This window comes from Zingiber officinale, chromosome 8A, assembly GCF_018446385.1.
Source record: "Zingiber officinale cultivar Zhangliang chromosome 8A, Zo_v1.1, whole genome shotgun sequence".
Classification (NCBI taxonomy): Eukaryota; Viridiplantae; Streptophyta; class Magnoliopsida; order Zingiberales; family Zingiberaceae; genus Zingiber; species Zingiber officinale.
Genome location: NC_056000.1, coordinates 10276855 through 10292565, shown reverse-complemented (window position 1 = coordinate 10292565; position 15711 = coordinate 10276855). Strand labels below are relative to the sequence as shown.

Below are 15711 nucleotides of genomic sequence, written 5' to 3'. Positions count from 1 at the left end.
GTTGTACGTTGTTGATTGGTCGAAAGTGCAAAACATTTGTACTCACCTCTTGCCTCTTGGACACGTGGCCGCCACCTGCTGTACGACATGTGACTTAGTCTCCTGATGTGCAGGGGCTTCCGATCGGGGCCCTTTAGGTAGCTGATGACTGCTCGATTGACACCGCTCGGATGCTACTATGAGCTCAGCATCCGTCTCTGTCTTCCTTGTCATTTAGGCTTCTTCCACATTAATATACTCATTGGCCTTCTTTTGGAGATGACCAAAGTCCTTCGGCAGCCGCCGAATGAGCGATTGAAAGAACTCTCCCTTGGTGAGCCCTATGGTGAAGGCGTTTACCAACACGTATGAGGAGACTGCTGGAATGTTCATCGCCACCTGATTGAAGCGCTGGATATAGACCCTCAGGACCTCTCGGGGCCCTTGCTTCAATGAGAAGAGATTCATGCTAGTCTTCTGGTGGCAGCGACTACTAGCAAAGTGGTGTAGGAATGCTGCTCGGAAGTCCATAAAGTTGTAAATCGAGCTGTTTGGCAACCATTTAACCATCGTGCGTCGATCCAGATAGAGTAGTAAGGAATACTCAGCATTTCACCCCGTCCATGTACTATTGAAGGGTGGCCGCGTTGTCAAACTTAGCCAAATGATCGTCGGGATCGGTTGTTCCATTGTACTCTCCGATCGTCAGCGGGGTGTAATGCTTTGGCAGAGGGCCATTTAGGATCCCCTCCGAAAATTGTTGATTGACCCGTTGGGCGAGTTGTCTTCCCTCGGCGCTTTTCCCTTTCGTGCATCCCGTACGGGCACCTCATCCGAGGAAGATCCCCAATCTCTATCCGCTCGACCCCTTTCTTTTCGGGGAGCCCATGGTAGTGCTCGGTTAAAGGGGGCTGGCATATTACCAGTGTCCCCATAGGAGCTAATCGATCTCCTATTTGGCTGCCGAGCGAAAAGTTGATCAACTTGATCTCCTCTTTTAGTCTGTTGATCTGCTGCAAAGGCAGCAAGCTCATGTGTTGGTCGATCGGCCAATGCTTATTGTTGTTGCTCCAATATCTTCGTCACTCGAGCTTTCAGTGCATCGAGATCCTCTTGCGTTAGCGTCATTATTGTGAGTCGTCCAACTTTTCCATATTCGGATGCAGGCTATGCTTCCACAGACGACGCCAAATTAATCCTGTCCAAATGAAGGAAGCTGGAAAGACGGGGATGGGGTGATCGCTGATGGGATGAAGACTACAATCCTACAAAAGAAAACTAAACCAGGGAAGGAGTCCCTGAGATTGGCCCTCCAACGCTCTAGTCAAAATTAAGAAGAGAATGAGTAATCAAGAAAATGATAAATCTTACCTTTTTCATACCTGACATACCCTTTTAAACTTTTTTCTGTGATTGTTTATTTGCCTTATTTAATGATATTAATTGTCAGAGGAAGACTTCTTTGTCTTGACTTTTGTGCATTGATGATAATTTAGTACTATTCTTCTTTATCTTGGCTTTTTCATATTTAATGATAGACGGTGTGTTCTATTTTGCTTTCTTGTCTCCTCCTATGTAATGTCATTCCTTGCTCTGAATGGGCGGTCCAAGCGACTCGTTTTCCTGCCGACCAACCCATGATGCTCTGACCGGCCGGATGATGTCCGATCGACCACTCCTTTGCCGATCGGGATAACCGTAAGCCCGACGTTGACCGCCTTGACTTTGACCAATACCGTGTCAATTGACTTGTGATAGGTGGACCCTCCCTTATCATCACATCGGTAGATAAATACATTTAAAAAAAAAAGAGAGAGAGAACATCATAAGTAGGGATTTAAATGAACCAAATGGTTCGCAGGCTATTCAGAACTCGATTTGGTAAAAAGCTCGTTTGAGTTCGTTCGTTCAGCTTATCTAGCCGAGCTTGAGCTCGATTTCGAGCTTGACAATTTTATCGAGCTAAGCTCGAGCTTAAGGATATTCGGCTCGTGAGCTCACAAACATGTTCATTAAAGGCTCGCGAGCTCGGGCTCGAGTTCGAGCTCGGCTCGTTGAAAGGGCTCGAGAATATGTTCGTTTATAGGCCTCGGACTCGAGCTCGGCTCTTTATAAGTTCGTGAATTCGAGCTCGAGCTCAGCTCGATTAAAGGGCTCGTAAACATGTTCAATGTTGTGTTGAGTTTGAAAGTTTAATGTAGTAGTTTAGGATATTCAATGATGTATTGAGTTTATATTATTTTAGTTGTTAGGTTTGTTGAATATCTATTCAAATGAGTTTTCGAGCTCGCTTAATAAGCCAGCAAATTAAAATGAGCCTTAAAACGAGTCCAAAAATGAGCTCTAAAACGAGTCCGAAAATGAGCTCGAGCTCTCTTAACGAGTTAGACCCATTAACTATGATAATCGAGCTCATAACGAGCCGAGCTCGAACTGTTCACGAGTTTAGTAATTTCAAAATAAGCCTAGCTCGAGCTTTATGATAAAAGTTCGATTCGAGCTTGAGCCGATCTCAAGTCCGAATATAACTTAAACGAGTCAAGTTCGAGCTTAATATTATTCGACTCGGTTTGACATATTTACATCCCTGATTAAGAGGAAAAGTCGGCGTTAAGTCAGTGTTTGGACGCAAGGCAGTATGAGAAGGTTGCTGTGTAGTGGAAAAATAAAAGAAAAGACCAGATTAAAAAAATTTGTTAGCTCGTTTAAAATTAATTGGATCACTGTAATCTAATTATATTTAGTTGAGTAATAATTTGACTATTAAATTCAAATTAATTTAAGTTCAATTCAATTTTAATTTAGCACCTTCATTTTATTTGATTATTCGATTCATTTATTTTTGTTAAAAAAATTTAATATTTAATAAAACTTATATAGGTATTTTATAAAAACACCGGAGTTGCATGGACCTGATCAAAATTTTAAAATTTTTTCCCCGTAAACACAGGAGTTGGTGCAACATGCAAAATTGTAAATGTTACCCGGGATCCATCGTCGTTGTGTTTGAACTCGGTGTTGTGAGCCTTACGATGAGAAATTGGCAAACTCACATTCAATTTTCATGACAAATTTAAAGGGTGTTTGGTTGATGGGTTTGAAAATGAGAAAATGAAATGATAATAAAAAATAATGTTTAGATTATGGATTTGAGAATGACATTTTGAGAATGATTACTAAATTTATGGGAATCAATCAAATCCATATAACTTGATGGGTTTCATTTCCATTCCTATTCCTATTCCACCCTACTATCAAACTCATACCCATAATTATTCTCATCATTTAACCAAATACCCCCTAATAAAACTTAAAAAATATTTAGAGTGGGCCAGTGAAAGGGTGGTCAACAGTCAAAGAGGATTAACTGAGTCGCTTCCACTTGAATAGCCCAAAGTGAGAAGAATCATGATCAATCGGCTCACCACCTTAGGATCTTATCCGACTTAGCTCTCCTCTCTCGATTGCGGTTCACTTGACATTTAGGTCAAATCTTCTAAGTCATTTCCATTCAACTCAGTACCCCAGTTGGTGCACATGACTCCAGCGACTCAATTCCTTGATCCAATGCTTTACTCATCTCCAGTTGGTTCACTTGACTTCAGAGGCTTAGCTCTCCAATCCAGTGCTCTACTCATCTCTAGTTGGATCACCTGACTCTAGGAGCTTAGTTTTTTGATCCCATGCTTTGCTCACGTTGAGTTGGCCCACCCAACTTCAAGGGTTCAACTCCTTGACCCAATGCTTTGCTCACCTCTAGGCGGTCCGTCTGACTCCAAGGGCTCAACTCCCTAATCCAGTGCTATACTCACCTCCAGTCGATCTATCGAACTCCAAGAGCTCATCTCCCCGATCCAATGCTCTCCTCACCTCCAATCTCTTCACTCGACTCTAGAGGTTCAACTCCTCGATCTAGTTCTCTTACTCTAGTCAGTCCATCTGATTCAAGAACTGAGCTTCTTGATCCAATGCTCATCTCACCTCTAGGTTCATTCGACTTTAGGGGCTCAGGTCTCTCGATAACTTACACCAACATGCTCAAGCTTCCATTACTTAATGCGACGTACACTTCCAATGGACACTTATCTCATGGACTAACGTTATAAACACAATGACACGTGGCAAAGCATATGGGGTGGGATGATTATACAAAATGTAGAGTATGGGCAATCACCTATAGGGAAGATATATTGATGTGAAATTTTTTTTTACCATGACATGACATTAATTATAATGAGAAAAGAACATCATTTCAAAGATGTTATAAAAGAAACTCAGGGTATGTGGTGGGATGCTTGTTACATAATATTATAGGGTTGAAATTCAAGATATAGTCAGGACGTAAATGTCTAGTCTCTGTGTAATTCATCCCATCTGCTACATGCTCGCTCAGGATGTTATGATTTACTTTCCTCGTGATGATCTTGGGTCGGGTGCGACGGGGCACTGGGGGTGAATGATTTTACCTTTTGCCATATAAAAGAAGCCACGTTTATAAGCCAAGGTATGTTCACATATACGAAAACTACTATAAACTAAATTAAACATCGAAGTATCTGAACAAGAACACCTCATAACTGCCTCCTTTAACTCTCCTTCTCTTAAACTTTGTAAGCGCATTTGGTGATCCAGCTCCTCCTATCTTGATCCTTCTCTCAAAAATAAAGTTGTAACCCAGAGAAACTCAAATGCCAAAATTTTAAATGACACGTAAGAAATTCTTAGCATCATCCACGTACTTTGCAAGCAATCGACCAACTGATATAATACTCTATTTTAATTCTATATATATATTTTTTAAAAAATATTTCTCAACCGGTGTGTTAAATTCCAATTCAGGTCTTCTGTCTTTAAATTTTTCTATCCCCGTGTCTTCTATTGATTAGACGGATCAAATTATATTTTAAGATATCATAACATTTTTAAGATATGTATAATATCCTCATGATATATAAGATATTCTTAAGATATAATCTGATTCATCCTAACAAAATACGAGAACAGAAAAATTTAAAAACATCCTAACAAAATAGGAGGACAGAAAAATTTAAAAACAGCGGATCCGAACTCGTTAAATTCAACCACATGATTTTTCAGCCCTATAAAATCCTATATATGAATATATTAATTATGATGCGTGTCCTGCCTCCACCCACCTCACCAACGAAAAGTGTGGTGGCGTGTGGCGACAATCTACTACCCATTTCTAGCCATAGTTGCGCCCGTCGTCCAATTAGGGGATGGTGGAGAGCTTTCGATTGTGCAAAAAAGTGGGTCCCGGCGCTCAGCGGCCCCTTAGGCCTGGCCCCACAGGAATCCTAGGAGGAAGTAAATCAGCGGTGAATGCTGGCCCGGTTAAAGCGTCGTGTCTCCGGAATTTAACACAGCCGACCCAGATTATTCATCCAGTGCGTGTCCGTGAACCTTCGACCATACAACCCATTGTGCAAGAATGCCACGCCGGTTGATCCAGCCCGCGGGGGCATGGTGGAGAGCTTTCGATGTTGCAAAAGGTTGGAACCGCCAACCCAGCGGCCCCCTCACCCCGGCCCTACAAGTATGAGAGGGAGTAAATCACGGTGAATACGGGCCCGGCTATGACATGGTGGTCTCAGGTGTTTAGCACGGACAGATATTGATGTTATCGCATTTGCTGCCGCAGACCCTCGACCTCTCGACCCATGTTACAAGAATCCATGTCATAACCGGCTGATCCCGCCCGTGGGGGCATGGTGGAGAGCTTTCGAGCTTCTACGAGACATGGGGGTCCTCTGCATTTGGTGAGTAATTTGTGCCCTTTCCATCGAGGAAAGGGAATTCCAACCTCCTCGGACCCGAAAGATTCCGACTTTTTGAGTTCCGGAGGCGGGAGACGGGGATTTTGGTCGCAGGTGTTTCGGGTGTCGATGAGACTAGGAACAGGAGGCCTTGGTTCAGATAAGTTCCCTTTCTCATATCAAAATGATTTGAGGTTCCGCTTCGTTGATTCTTGTTGGAATTTGATATTTGAATGAGATTGGATTCCTGATTACTACGGCTTAGCTGGGGGGAAATTTGAGAACCCTATTGCGACACTGTGTTTTTTACTCGTGCAATTGCGCGCTTGCCCTTCGGCTATCTAGGGTTTGTTGGAAGACCCGTTGAATCAGCTGAAACCCGTTCTCTGTACTCTTGCATTTTTCGTAAATTGTGTTCTTCGTGGATATTCTTTTTATATTCTTCGTAAATTGTAGTAATCGAAGACGAGAATTGTTTTTTTATAAGAAAAGATTGTGATTAGGATCGAGTATTGCAAAATGGAAATGAATAAGCCAGGTCTTAACTCGGTTAGACTGAGAGTATCAGGGCCCAAAAATTCCAGATCTTTCAACCGTAGCGCTACATTTGTTAACGAAGATACAACAATCTTCATTGAGATGGCTCAGGACAAGAAAGAAGGCAACAAGTTGTTCCAGAGAAGGGAGTACGAGGACGCCCTCCTGAAATACGAGAAAGCCATTAAGCTTCTTCCAAAGAACCATATTGATGTTGCATACGTCCGCAGCAACATGGCAGCTTGTTGTATGCAGATGAACCCTGAGGACTACCACCAAGCAATCAATGAATGTAACCTTGCCCCTGAGGTTGTTCCCAATTACAGTAAGGCTCTGGTGAAGAGGGCTAAATGCTTTGAAGCCTTGGACATGTTGGATTTAGCCTGCGAGGATGCTGATTTAGTTTTGAGATTGGAACCAAATAATATTGCAGCGTTGGAGATTTCAGAACGAATGAAAAAAGAGATTAAGGAAATGACCACCATGTTCGACGATAGGGCAGTTTCTCCACTTCCATAAACTCCGGTGAAGAAACAGAAGCTAAGGAAGAAGAAGAGCTATAAGTATGTGGAGAAGATTGTGGTCGTGGATGAGAAGCATGTTCAAGCTAAAGAAGAGTCTATGAAGAGTATGAAGTTAGTCTTTGGCGAAGATATTAGATATGCTCAGGTACCAGCTAATTGCGCAATGTTGCAGTTGAGGGAGATCATTTGTAACAAATTTCCAAGACTAGAGACTTTCCTTATCAAATTTATGGATAAAGAGCGCGACTTGGTGACAATCACTACATCTGAAGAGTGCCTTTGGGAAGAGTGCTTTATGAGGAACTGTGCTTTATGAGCGATCTGTTGTGGAATTCAAATCAGGCATTGCACTTTGGGAAGAGTGCCTCATGACAGCAATGGATAAATTTACGCTGGCTAAAGCTTCTTCAACTGATATTGCTGTGATGGTCAAAAGCCATTGTGCCAATGAAACTACTCAAGAATGTCAAAAATCTATCCTTAAAGAGATTAGTGAGACTGAAAGATCTTTTATTGTTGCTTATTATGTAATTTGTTAATCATCCAATTGCCCTGAAATTTAAGTTCCTAAATCTTCAAAGACTAGGTATTCTCAATTCTGTTGGTGTTTGCAAAAAATTTCCACTAGTTTTCTGTTAATTCTTTCTCCATGTCAAATGCTTAGGTTAATGATTATGCTTAACATAAACATGGCTATCTAAATTTTCCACTATAAACCTTTGAGGTCTTTTGAGCAATCATCATAAACCTTGTTTTTGAAGCAACCAAGCATTATGAATTGGAGTTAGCAACTACAACTTACAGTTTTTAAACTCATGCTAGTTAAAGAACGACTAAGGATGTTGATGTGGTAGAATTTTTGGATTGTGCAGTGATAGTAAATCTGTGGAGTAATGTTGGCTGACAAATACTTTCCACATCTCTTTATTGAAAGATGTTTTTCAAGGATTTGTCCACTCCTGATAGCTTTTGCAAGTTAAGCATCAAAGTTCATCTAAATGCTAACTTGACTCCAGTTTTGCAATCCAAGCCTATGAACGGACATGATTGGCAACTGAATAATGCCTCCACTCAATTTTCTTCCCAATCTAGAAGTATGGTTTATGAGTCATCTATGATATAACATATTATCATTCTTCCATTAGATGAACATCTCAGATATTGTAGTTTTTAGTGAAATGACTATGAAATCTGCTATTATTCCAGAATTGGGTTTCAAGATTGATGAGATAGTGCAGGCATGGAATGAAATGTATGATGCAAAAAGATGGCTGAGTGGTGTTTCGTCTTCCAGACTCAAACCTTTACTTCATCGACAAACTTCAAAACTGCACCAAATGTTGGAGCATTTGGAGTGCCCATGATATATAATTTACCTCCAACATCAGTTTAGCATAAAATAACGGGACCTTCTGAGAGTAACACGACATATTTTACTGTCTGTTATCTGTGTTGCCATGGGTATTTCCCTCTGCAAATATTGTTTAGTGTATGTTTTTCAAAAATACATGTGTGTTCTTGGGTATATTTGACTTTCATCTATAAACTACATGTTACCGATACATGTATGCCATTGAAGGCGTCGTCATACTTTCTAACATACGCATTTTTATATTTTTTTGCTTTATTCAATGAGATGCCATTTTTCCAGCAAAGAGCTTATTTCATTTATGCATTATAGCAGAATTGTTATGTTTGTCATACAGAATCAACGTGTAACAGAACCTTCATATTGTTGGCACTTTTCCCTTTACAATTAATATCTGACATTGTTCCTGAGGTGATTGTTTCTTAAACCTTAATCTATATCTGAAAATGATTCTTTATTGCTTGAGCTATGTGTTATGTAAGCAGTGGTCACATTGTTAGAGAAGATTTGCTTTCAGGGCAATATTTTGTGTGAAATGACTCCTAACGAAAGCAACAATGAAGAATAAAAACCAAAACCTGAAAGAACAAAAACGGGCTTCAAGACTTCAAGTATTCACCTTAGGCGTTACCTTCCTTTGGCTAATGAATTAGAACTCGCAGCTTATTGCGGTAAAGTGTAAAGTGCTAGGTTTATGAAAGGGCATATTAAATTTAGGATATTTTATGTCCATTACTCTAATTTAACATATTAAACATGCTATCGTGTCTTTAAATTATGTCCCATGGAATATCCAATTGACTAACGGGTGATAAATTTATTACAATCGGATAAAGGATCAATTTTTGATTGATGCATATCCTCGGAGAAAAAAAAATTCCTTCCACCCTTTAGTTAACTTGGTGGTTGGCTTTAAGCTGACTTCATTATTTATCTCTCTTTATAGAATCTGAGGATAGATCCGAGGTAAATGTCTCCCTTATGTGTTAATCATTATTCCAAAGGTTAGCTAGTAGTCGTCCATGATTTACCTCCTTCGTGTTGGCTCTCGGACGAGTTGGCGGGGGCGCTGGGGGCGCGCGTATTCACCTTTTGCCACCATGAGGATAGACTATGAGGATCTAGTGGTTAGCACATGAGGTGCTGCTTATAGTTCGAATCTCCGCATAGCCGAAGTAAATTTCTCCCTCATGCGTCAGTCACTATTCCAAAGGCTAGTAGCCACATGTAATTTACCTCTTTCATGTTAGCCCTGAGATGGATTGATGGGGGCGCTGGGGGTTAGTGCAGTCGCCTTTTGTCAACTTAGGAATAGATGATCAGAAATATCTGAGATGAACTTAATCACCTTTACCACCATGTATTTATATCATGATGGACAAATGAGTGGAAAAGTTGAAGTTACTATTCTGAATTTGCACCTTCATTAGTTTTTTATTAATAAATACTATGATTTATTATATTTATTGATGGTATTTTTTTTCTGCTCGCTCAGGCCTCTCCTCCCTAGAAAGTTAGATAGGTCATCAACCCCCCTTCAGATCCAGAAACTTGAGAAATTAACACAAGTTAGAACTCAGGTCGGCTTTACTAACGCAATCCCTCCAATACTCAAATCAGTCACTAGTGAGAAGAAAGGAAGAAGAGAAGAAGATGAAGTAGAAGAAGGAAAACTTAGTGAAGAAGAGTGACCTTCGCTTGCAAGAATAAGAAAATCATCCTCCCTCTGACTTGCCTCTTCTAGTGCTTATATAAGTGTGTGAAAAGCATCTTCACATCGATTGTCTCATGCTCCTTCACCTTCTCATGTATTAGTCAATGAAGGCACAACCTCTAACAATTGTTACTCACTTTTCCAGTCATTGATCGTCATGTATTAAGAGGAAGACATTAAGTAAATCAAATCTGACATCCACTACTAGTCCCCTCGGGGCAGTATGGTGGTTGAGGCATGAGGTGTTGTCACATGAGGTTTTGGGTTGAAACTCAGCGTGTCCGAGCATGCCTTCCTCTATGCCTTGGTCACCCGTACTAATGGCTAATAGCCACCCGTGATTTACCTCCTCCTTGTTGGCTTAGAGACGGGTTGTGGGGGCGCTGGGACGAGTGAATTACCTTTTTTTTGCCACATCTGCTACTCGCTTCTTCATTCATTGATCATCATGTATTAAGAGGAAGACATCAAGTAAATTAGATCTAACATTCATTACTCACTTCTCCATTCATTGATCGTCACATATTGAGAGAAAGGAATCAAGGGAATCAAATTTGACTTTCACTACTAGCTTCTATGCTCATTGATTACCACGTATCCTTAATCAAAAACTTTAGAGCCTCTAATCCTCGATGGAAGCTAGCTTTGATGCTTAGTGGAAGATACTTTTGATACTCAATGGAAGATACTCCTAATGTTCAGTGGGAGATATTTATGATGCTCTTTCAAAGATACTCTTAATGTTCGGGAGAAGATACTCCAGAAGAGGGAATGGAGTACAAAGAAAGTCGGAACAAGTGCAACACACTGCACTTATCTTTTTCCAATAATTAAGTATACAAATGAAAGTTTACCAAACACTCTTTCGAAGATGGTTGGCTTGAGCTCGGTGTTTGGGCAGCTTCTTAGTGGTAGATGAGTGTAGCAATGTTGCAGCAGAGTTGTAGCAGGAAGTTAGAGCGTTCAAAAGTCCAATCAGAAGCGCAGTTGTTCATATGAGTGAATTGTTTCCTGGCTTAGGCGAGCACTCCTTTTATTGAGCATGGAAGGCACTTTCAAAGGCCTTGAAGGCGCCTCCAATGTGGTAAGTCTAATCCCGAATAGCCCGACCCTTATCTTTGAGGAAATCTGAACTTTATCCTGCGAAAGACGCCTTCCATGCACCGAATGCGCCTTCTCTGAACAATGCTAAGGCGCCTTCCAATGCTTGAAGGTGTCTTCCATCTCTTAGAAGACGCCTCGGGTACTGTTCACCAAGGCTTTTGTGCTCTTCTTGCCCTACAATGTGTATTAGTCGAATAAACCAAATAATAACCTACAAGATAAGTGTTAGCATAATAATATTGACTAGTAATTAGACTCTGTCTCCCTGAGACCAAGATCCAGTCAAGGTCTCAGTTTAGGAATCCAAAATGGACATACATTAGACCAACGTCTACTGTCCCTCAATCGGGACATGTCCTCACTATTGATGTGGGAAGCATCTGACGATCGAACCTATGTTTTGATTATGTCAAAGGGTTCAAAGTTAAGGTGTTTTGTTTACTAATATGTTGAATGAGCACTGCAGGAAAAGTCCTAAGTGTACTTAGGTAAAAGTTCTAGCTGCGGTTAGGCAGGTGGAAAATCCTAGAGGATGGTAACCCTATGCGGAAAGTCTTGGCTGGTCAAGGGCTTCAGGCAAAAGTCCTAGGGGGTGGTAACTCTAGGTGGAAAGTCCTGGTGTCACGAACTAGGTGGAAGACTGGACGGGCTGGGGAGCGGGCGTCCAGTAGAAAGTCTGGAAGCATCGAGCGCCAAGCAAAAGTCCATTCGATCTGGAGGATCGTGCTGGCATCAGATAAATCTCCTGAGTGGAATAGGTGAGGGCGCGTTCCCCACAGAGGGAACAGTACGCGTCGGATCAACCTAGGGTTTTCGATTGAAAATCCGAAGTTAGACTCGGACAGTCCGAAGACTGTCAATATCTCATTTACTATGACTACTATGTGCTAACTTTGTTTTACAGGGTTATGTGTTTGAGACTAACACATTCTGCATGAATAAAGGAGCAAGTCACACCTCGGATGATTAGTATCTGAGGCGCCTCCATGTTGCTTGGAGGCGCCTCCATGTTGCTTGGAGGCGCCTCAGGTGCAGAGGGTGAGTTGGCTGCGCAGCAGGCTTGGAGGCACCTCAGACGGAGCTGGAGACGCCTTGGACTAGAGCTTGGAGGCGCTTTGGAGTTGCTTGGAGGCACCTTCGAGTAGATAAGAGGTGAACTTTTCAGCACTGATCCACGCGGCTGACTCGGCGTGTTGGAGGCGCCCTGGATGGTGTTGGAGGCGCCTCCAGCAGTGCATAAAAGGGGGTCTCGAGGCAGCAGTCAAGACAACAATTCCTAAGTGTTTCTACTACAACGCGCTGCTCCAAAAGACGCCCTGAAGTGCTGTTACATGCCCCTGACGACCCGGAGCTCCGAGATTTTGATTCTGTCGTTGGTATAATAGTTCTTTATTGCACTTATTGTAATACAAATCTGTACTCTTTTTCCGAGCTTATAGTTGTTGTCCACCGGAAGCGATCAACGATCGCGGGCCTTGGAGTAGGAGTCATCACAGGATCCAAACCAAGTAAATCTCTGATGTATTTCTGTGTTTGTTGTCTTTTACTTTATTTCGCTCCTTTAACTTGATAGTTTTACGAATTTGAAACGCGAAATAGTCACGAGCGCTATTCACCCCCCCTCTGCCGCTTCTCGATCCAACACTCATCAACTCACTCTCCTCTAGTGACTTACCTTTGCTTACCAACTTGCAGTCAGTTGATTAGCCTCATGACCCACCAGGTCTTCATGCTAGTTATCAGATTCGCAGACCCAATTGGACTTCTACCGATTGTCATGTCCCACAGACCCAATCGAAATTTTCGTCAGATATTAGGTCGGCCTGTTGACCTATCTGGACTTCGCACTAGTTATTTAGTCTCAGGGACTTAGCTAGATTTCAGCTAGGGGTGTAAATGAACCAAACCGCTCGCGAGCTATTCGAAGCTCGATTCGATAAAAGCTCGTTTGAGCTCGTTTAATGAGGCTCGTTAAGATAAACAAACCAAGCTCAAGCTTCGCAATATTCGGCTCGTTAGCTCATGAACACGTTCGTTAAGCTCATTAAGTAACTTTTAAATAAAAAAATAATAATTTTGATATTGAATTTATAAATTTTATACTCTACTTATGAAAAATATAGATAAATATATTAAATTTATTTATTAGAATAAAATTATAAATTTTAATAATAATATTATAATTTTCTCTAAATATATAATTTAGTTTTTAATGAATATTTAAATTTATGATTTATATTTATTAAGCTCGTTTAGACTTGATAAAAGCTCGAATAAGCTCGTGAGCCATGAATATATTCGTTAAATAAAGCTCGAGCTTGACTCGATTATAAACGAGCCAAACTCAAACATTCAAGAGTTCGGCTCGGCTCAGCTCGATTACATCCCTAATTTCAGCCTGGTGTCAGGTTGGTAAAGTACTTAGATCATAAAACCACCTAACTTAACTCACTTGTCATTTATTAAAACCTGAGTTAGACCGTTGGTGTAAACTATACCAATACTTTTAACTTAAGTTATATAAAGTATAATGAAGTAAACATTGAACTTTATATCTGATAAAAAATCTCTAAATATATAAGTTCCAATAATATAACCAAATATGTATAGAAAACAAATATAGTACAAACTCCCATTGGATTTAGACTTCATCAAATTTGATAGTACCCATATGAGTGGTATGCTCATAAAAGATATTGGATGGTAACCCCTTCGTAAAGAATATGCTATCATGGAGTTTGTGCATATATGTTCTATCGAAATCTGACAACTTTGTACTCTTTCTTTCACAACAAGAAACTTGATATCTATGTGCTTCGATTTTGTCGAACTCCTATTACTGTTAGAATACAATACAGCTGATCTATTGTCATAAAATAACTTCAATCATCTCTCAACCCTTTCCCAAAATACGCAGCCCAGAGATAAAATTTTTCAATCATATTTATGATTAGATGTCTCATAACATGTTATAAACTCTGCTGCCATGGTGAAAGAAGTTGTCAATGTTTGTTTAGCACTTCTCTAAGAAATAGTTCTGTCAGCCAACAAAAAAATATAACCTGAAGTGGATCTCATGCTACATTGGCATTCCACAAAATCAAAGTCAGAATATCTCATGATCTCAAGAGTATCTAACCTCTTATATGTGAGCATGTAATCAATAGTTCTCTTTAAATATCTCATTACCCTTTTTGTTGTTTTCTAATGATCCATTCCTGGATTGCTTAAATATCTGCCAAATACTCCAACAATGTACATAATATATGGATGTATACAAACTTGAGCATACATAAAACTTCCTACAGCCGAAGCATAGGGAATCTATTGCATTTCTTTGGTCTCGAGGCTTTCTTTAGGGCATTGTTTAAGATTAAACTTGTCTCCTTTAGCGATCAGAGTGTTACCTGATTTGCAATCTTGCATACCAAATATTTTAAGCACCTTATTGATATAGTTCTTTGTGATAATCCAGTAATACCTCGAGAATGATCTCAATGTATTTGGATTCCTAGTACAAAAGATGCATTACCAAGATCTTTCATTTCAAAATATCTAGATAGAAATCTCTTGGTATCATTATACATACCTATACTATTTATGGCAAGTAAAATGTCATCAATATATAGAACCAGGAAGATATGCTTAATCTCATTGAACTTATGATACACACATCATATACCATGTTTACCTCAAAAGTAAATGAGAGGATTATTTGATAAAATTTGTGGTACCATTGACGAGAAGCTTACTTTAACCCATATATAGACTTGTTAAGTTTGCAAACCATACTCTTTGGATCTCCTGATACAAAGTATTTTGGTTGCACCAGATAGATTGTTTCTTCAATGTCTCCATTGAGAAAAGTTGTCTTAACATCCATCTGATGGAGTTCCATATCAAAGTGTGCAACAAGTGCCATGATCGTCCTTACAGAGTCCTTCATTGAAACTGGAGAAAAGGTCTCCTTAAAGTCAATCTCATATTTTTTAGTATAGTCTTTAGCTACAAGGCGTGCTTTATACCTTTCTACATTACTGTTTGAATAACATTTAGTTTTACAAATCCAGTTACAATCAATGTATTTCACACTTTCAGGTAATAGGACAACTTCCTAAATTTTATTATCTTGCATTGACTTATACTCCTCATTCATTGCCTCGATCAACTTTTGAGTATTTGAATCTTGCATGGCTTGACGAAAGTTGATCAAATCATCCTCTGTCATACTATCATTTTCCTCATGTTCTTGGAGCAGTACTATGTAATCATCCGAAATAGTACTCCGCCTTTCTCTAGTGGATCTATGTAAAGGCACTTGTTCTTCATACACTAGTTCTTGAGGTTGCTGAGTTTGTTCTTCTGGGAGTTGATTAACAATGTCTTATTGTTCTTATATTACATCCTGATCACTGACAGGAATAAAATTCTGATCATTATCAGAAGCAATCTTAGGAATATAGACCATTTTCTCTTGAAGAGTAGTGGAAATACATTTCTCCTCAAAGACAAGGTCTGTTACTTTATTCTTTTCCCCAAACTCAATATGCTCAATGAACGTTGCAGCTCCCATCTCAAAGATGGTCTTGACTTTAGGATCATAAAACTTATAGTCTTGTGACCCTCAAAATATTTAATAAAGTAGCTACTTACTGTTCTAGAGTCTAATTTATTTTCATATGGGCGATACAGTCTAGCCTCAGTCGG

General features: G+C 40.0%; 1 protein-coding gene and 1 pseudogene across 1 annotated transcript; one reads left to right on the top strand and one right to left on the bottom strand.

The window, feature by feature from the left end:
* Nucleotides 1–213: 213 nt before the first annotated feature.
* LOC122010500 lies at nucleotides 214–549 on the bottom strand. The gene has a single exon (XM_042567037.1). It carries the CDS (start codon nucleotides 547–549, stop codon nucleotides 214–216), a length of 336 nt encoding a protein of 111 aa, XP_042422971.1.
* A 5587-nt stretch (nucleotides 550–6136) lies between these two features.
* Nucleotides 6137–8431, top strand: LOC122012370 (annotated as a pseudogene).
* Nucleotides 8432–15711: the final 7280 nt, after the last annotated feature.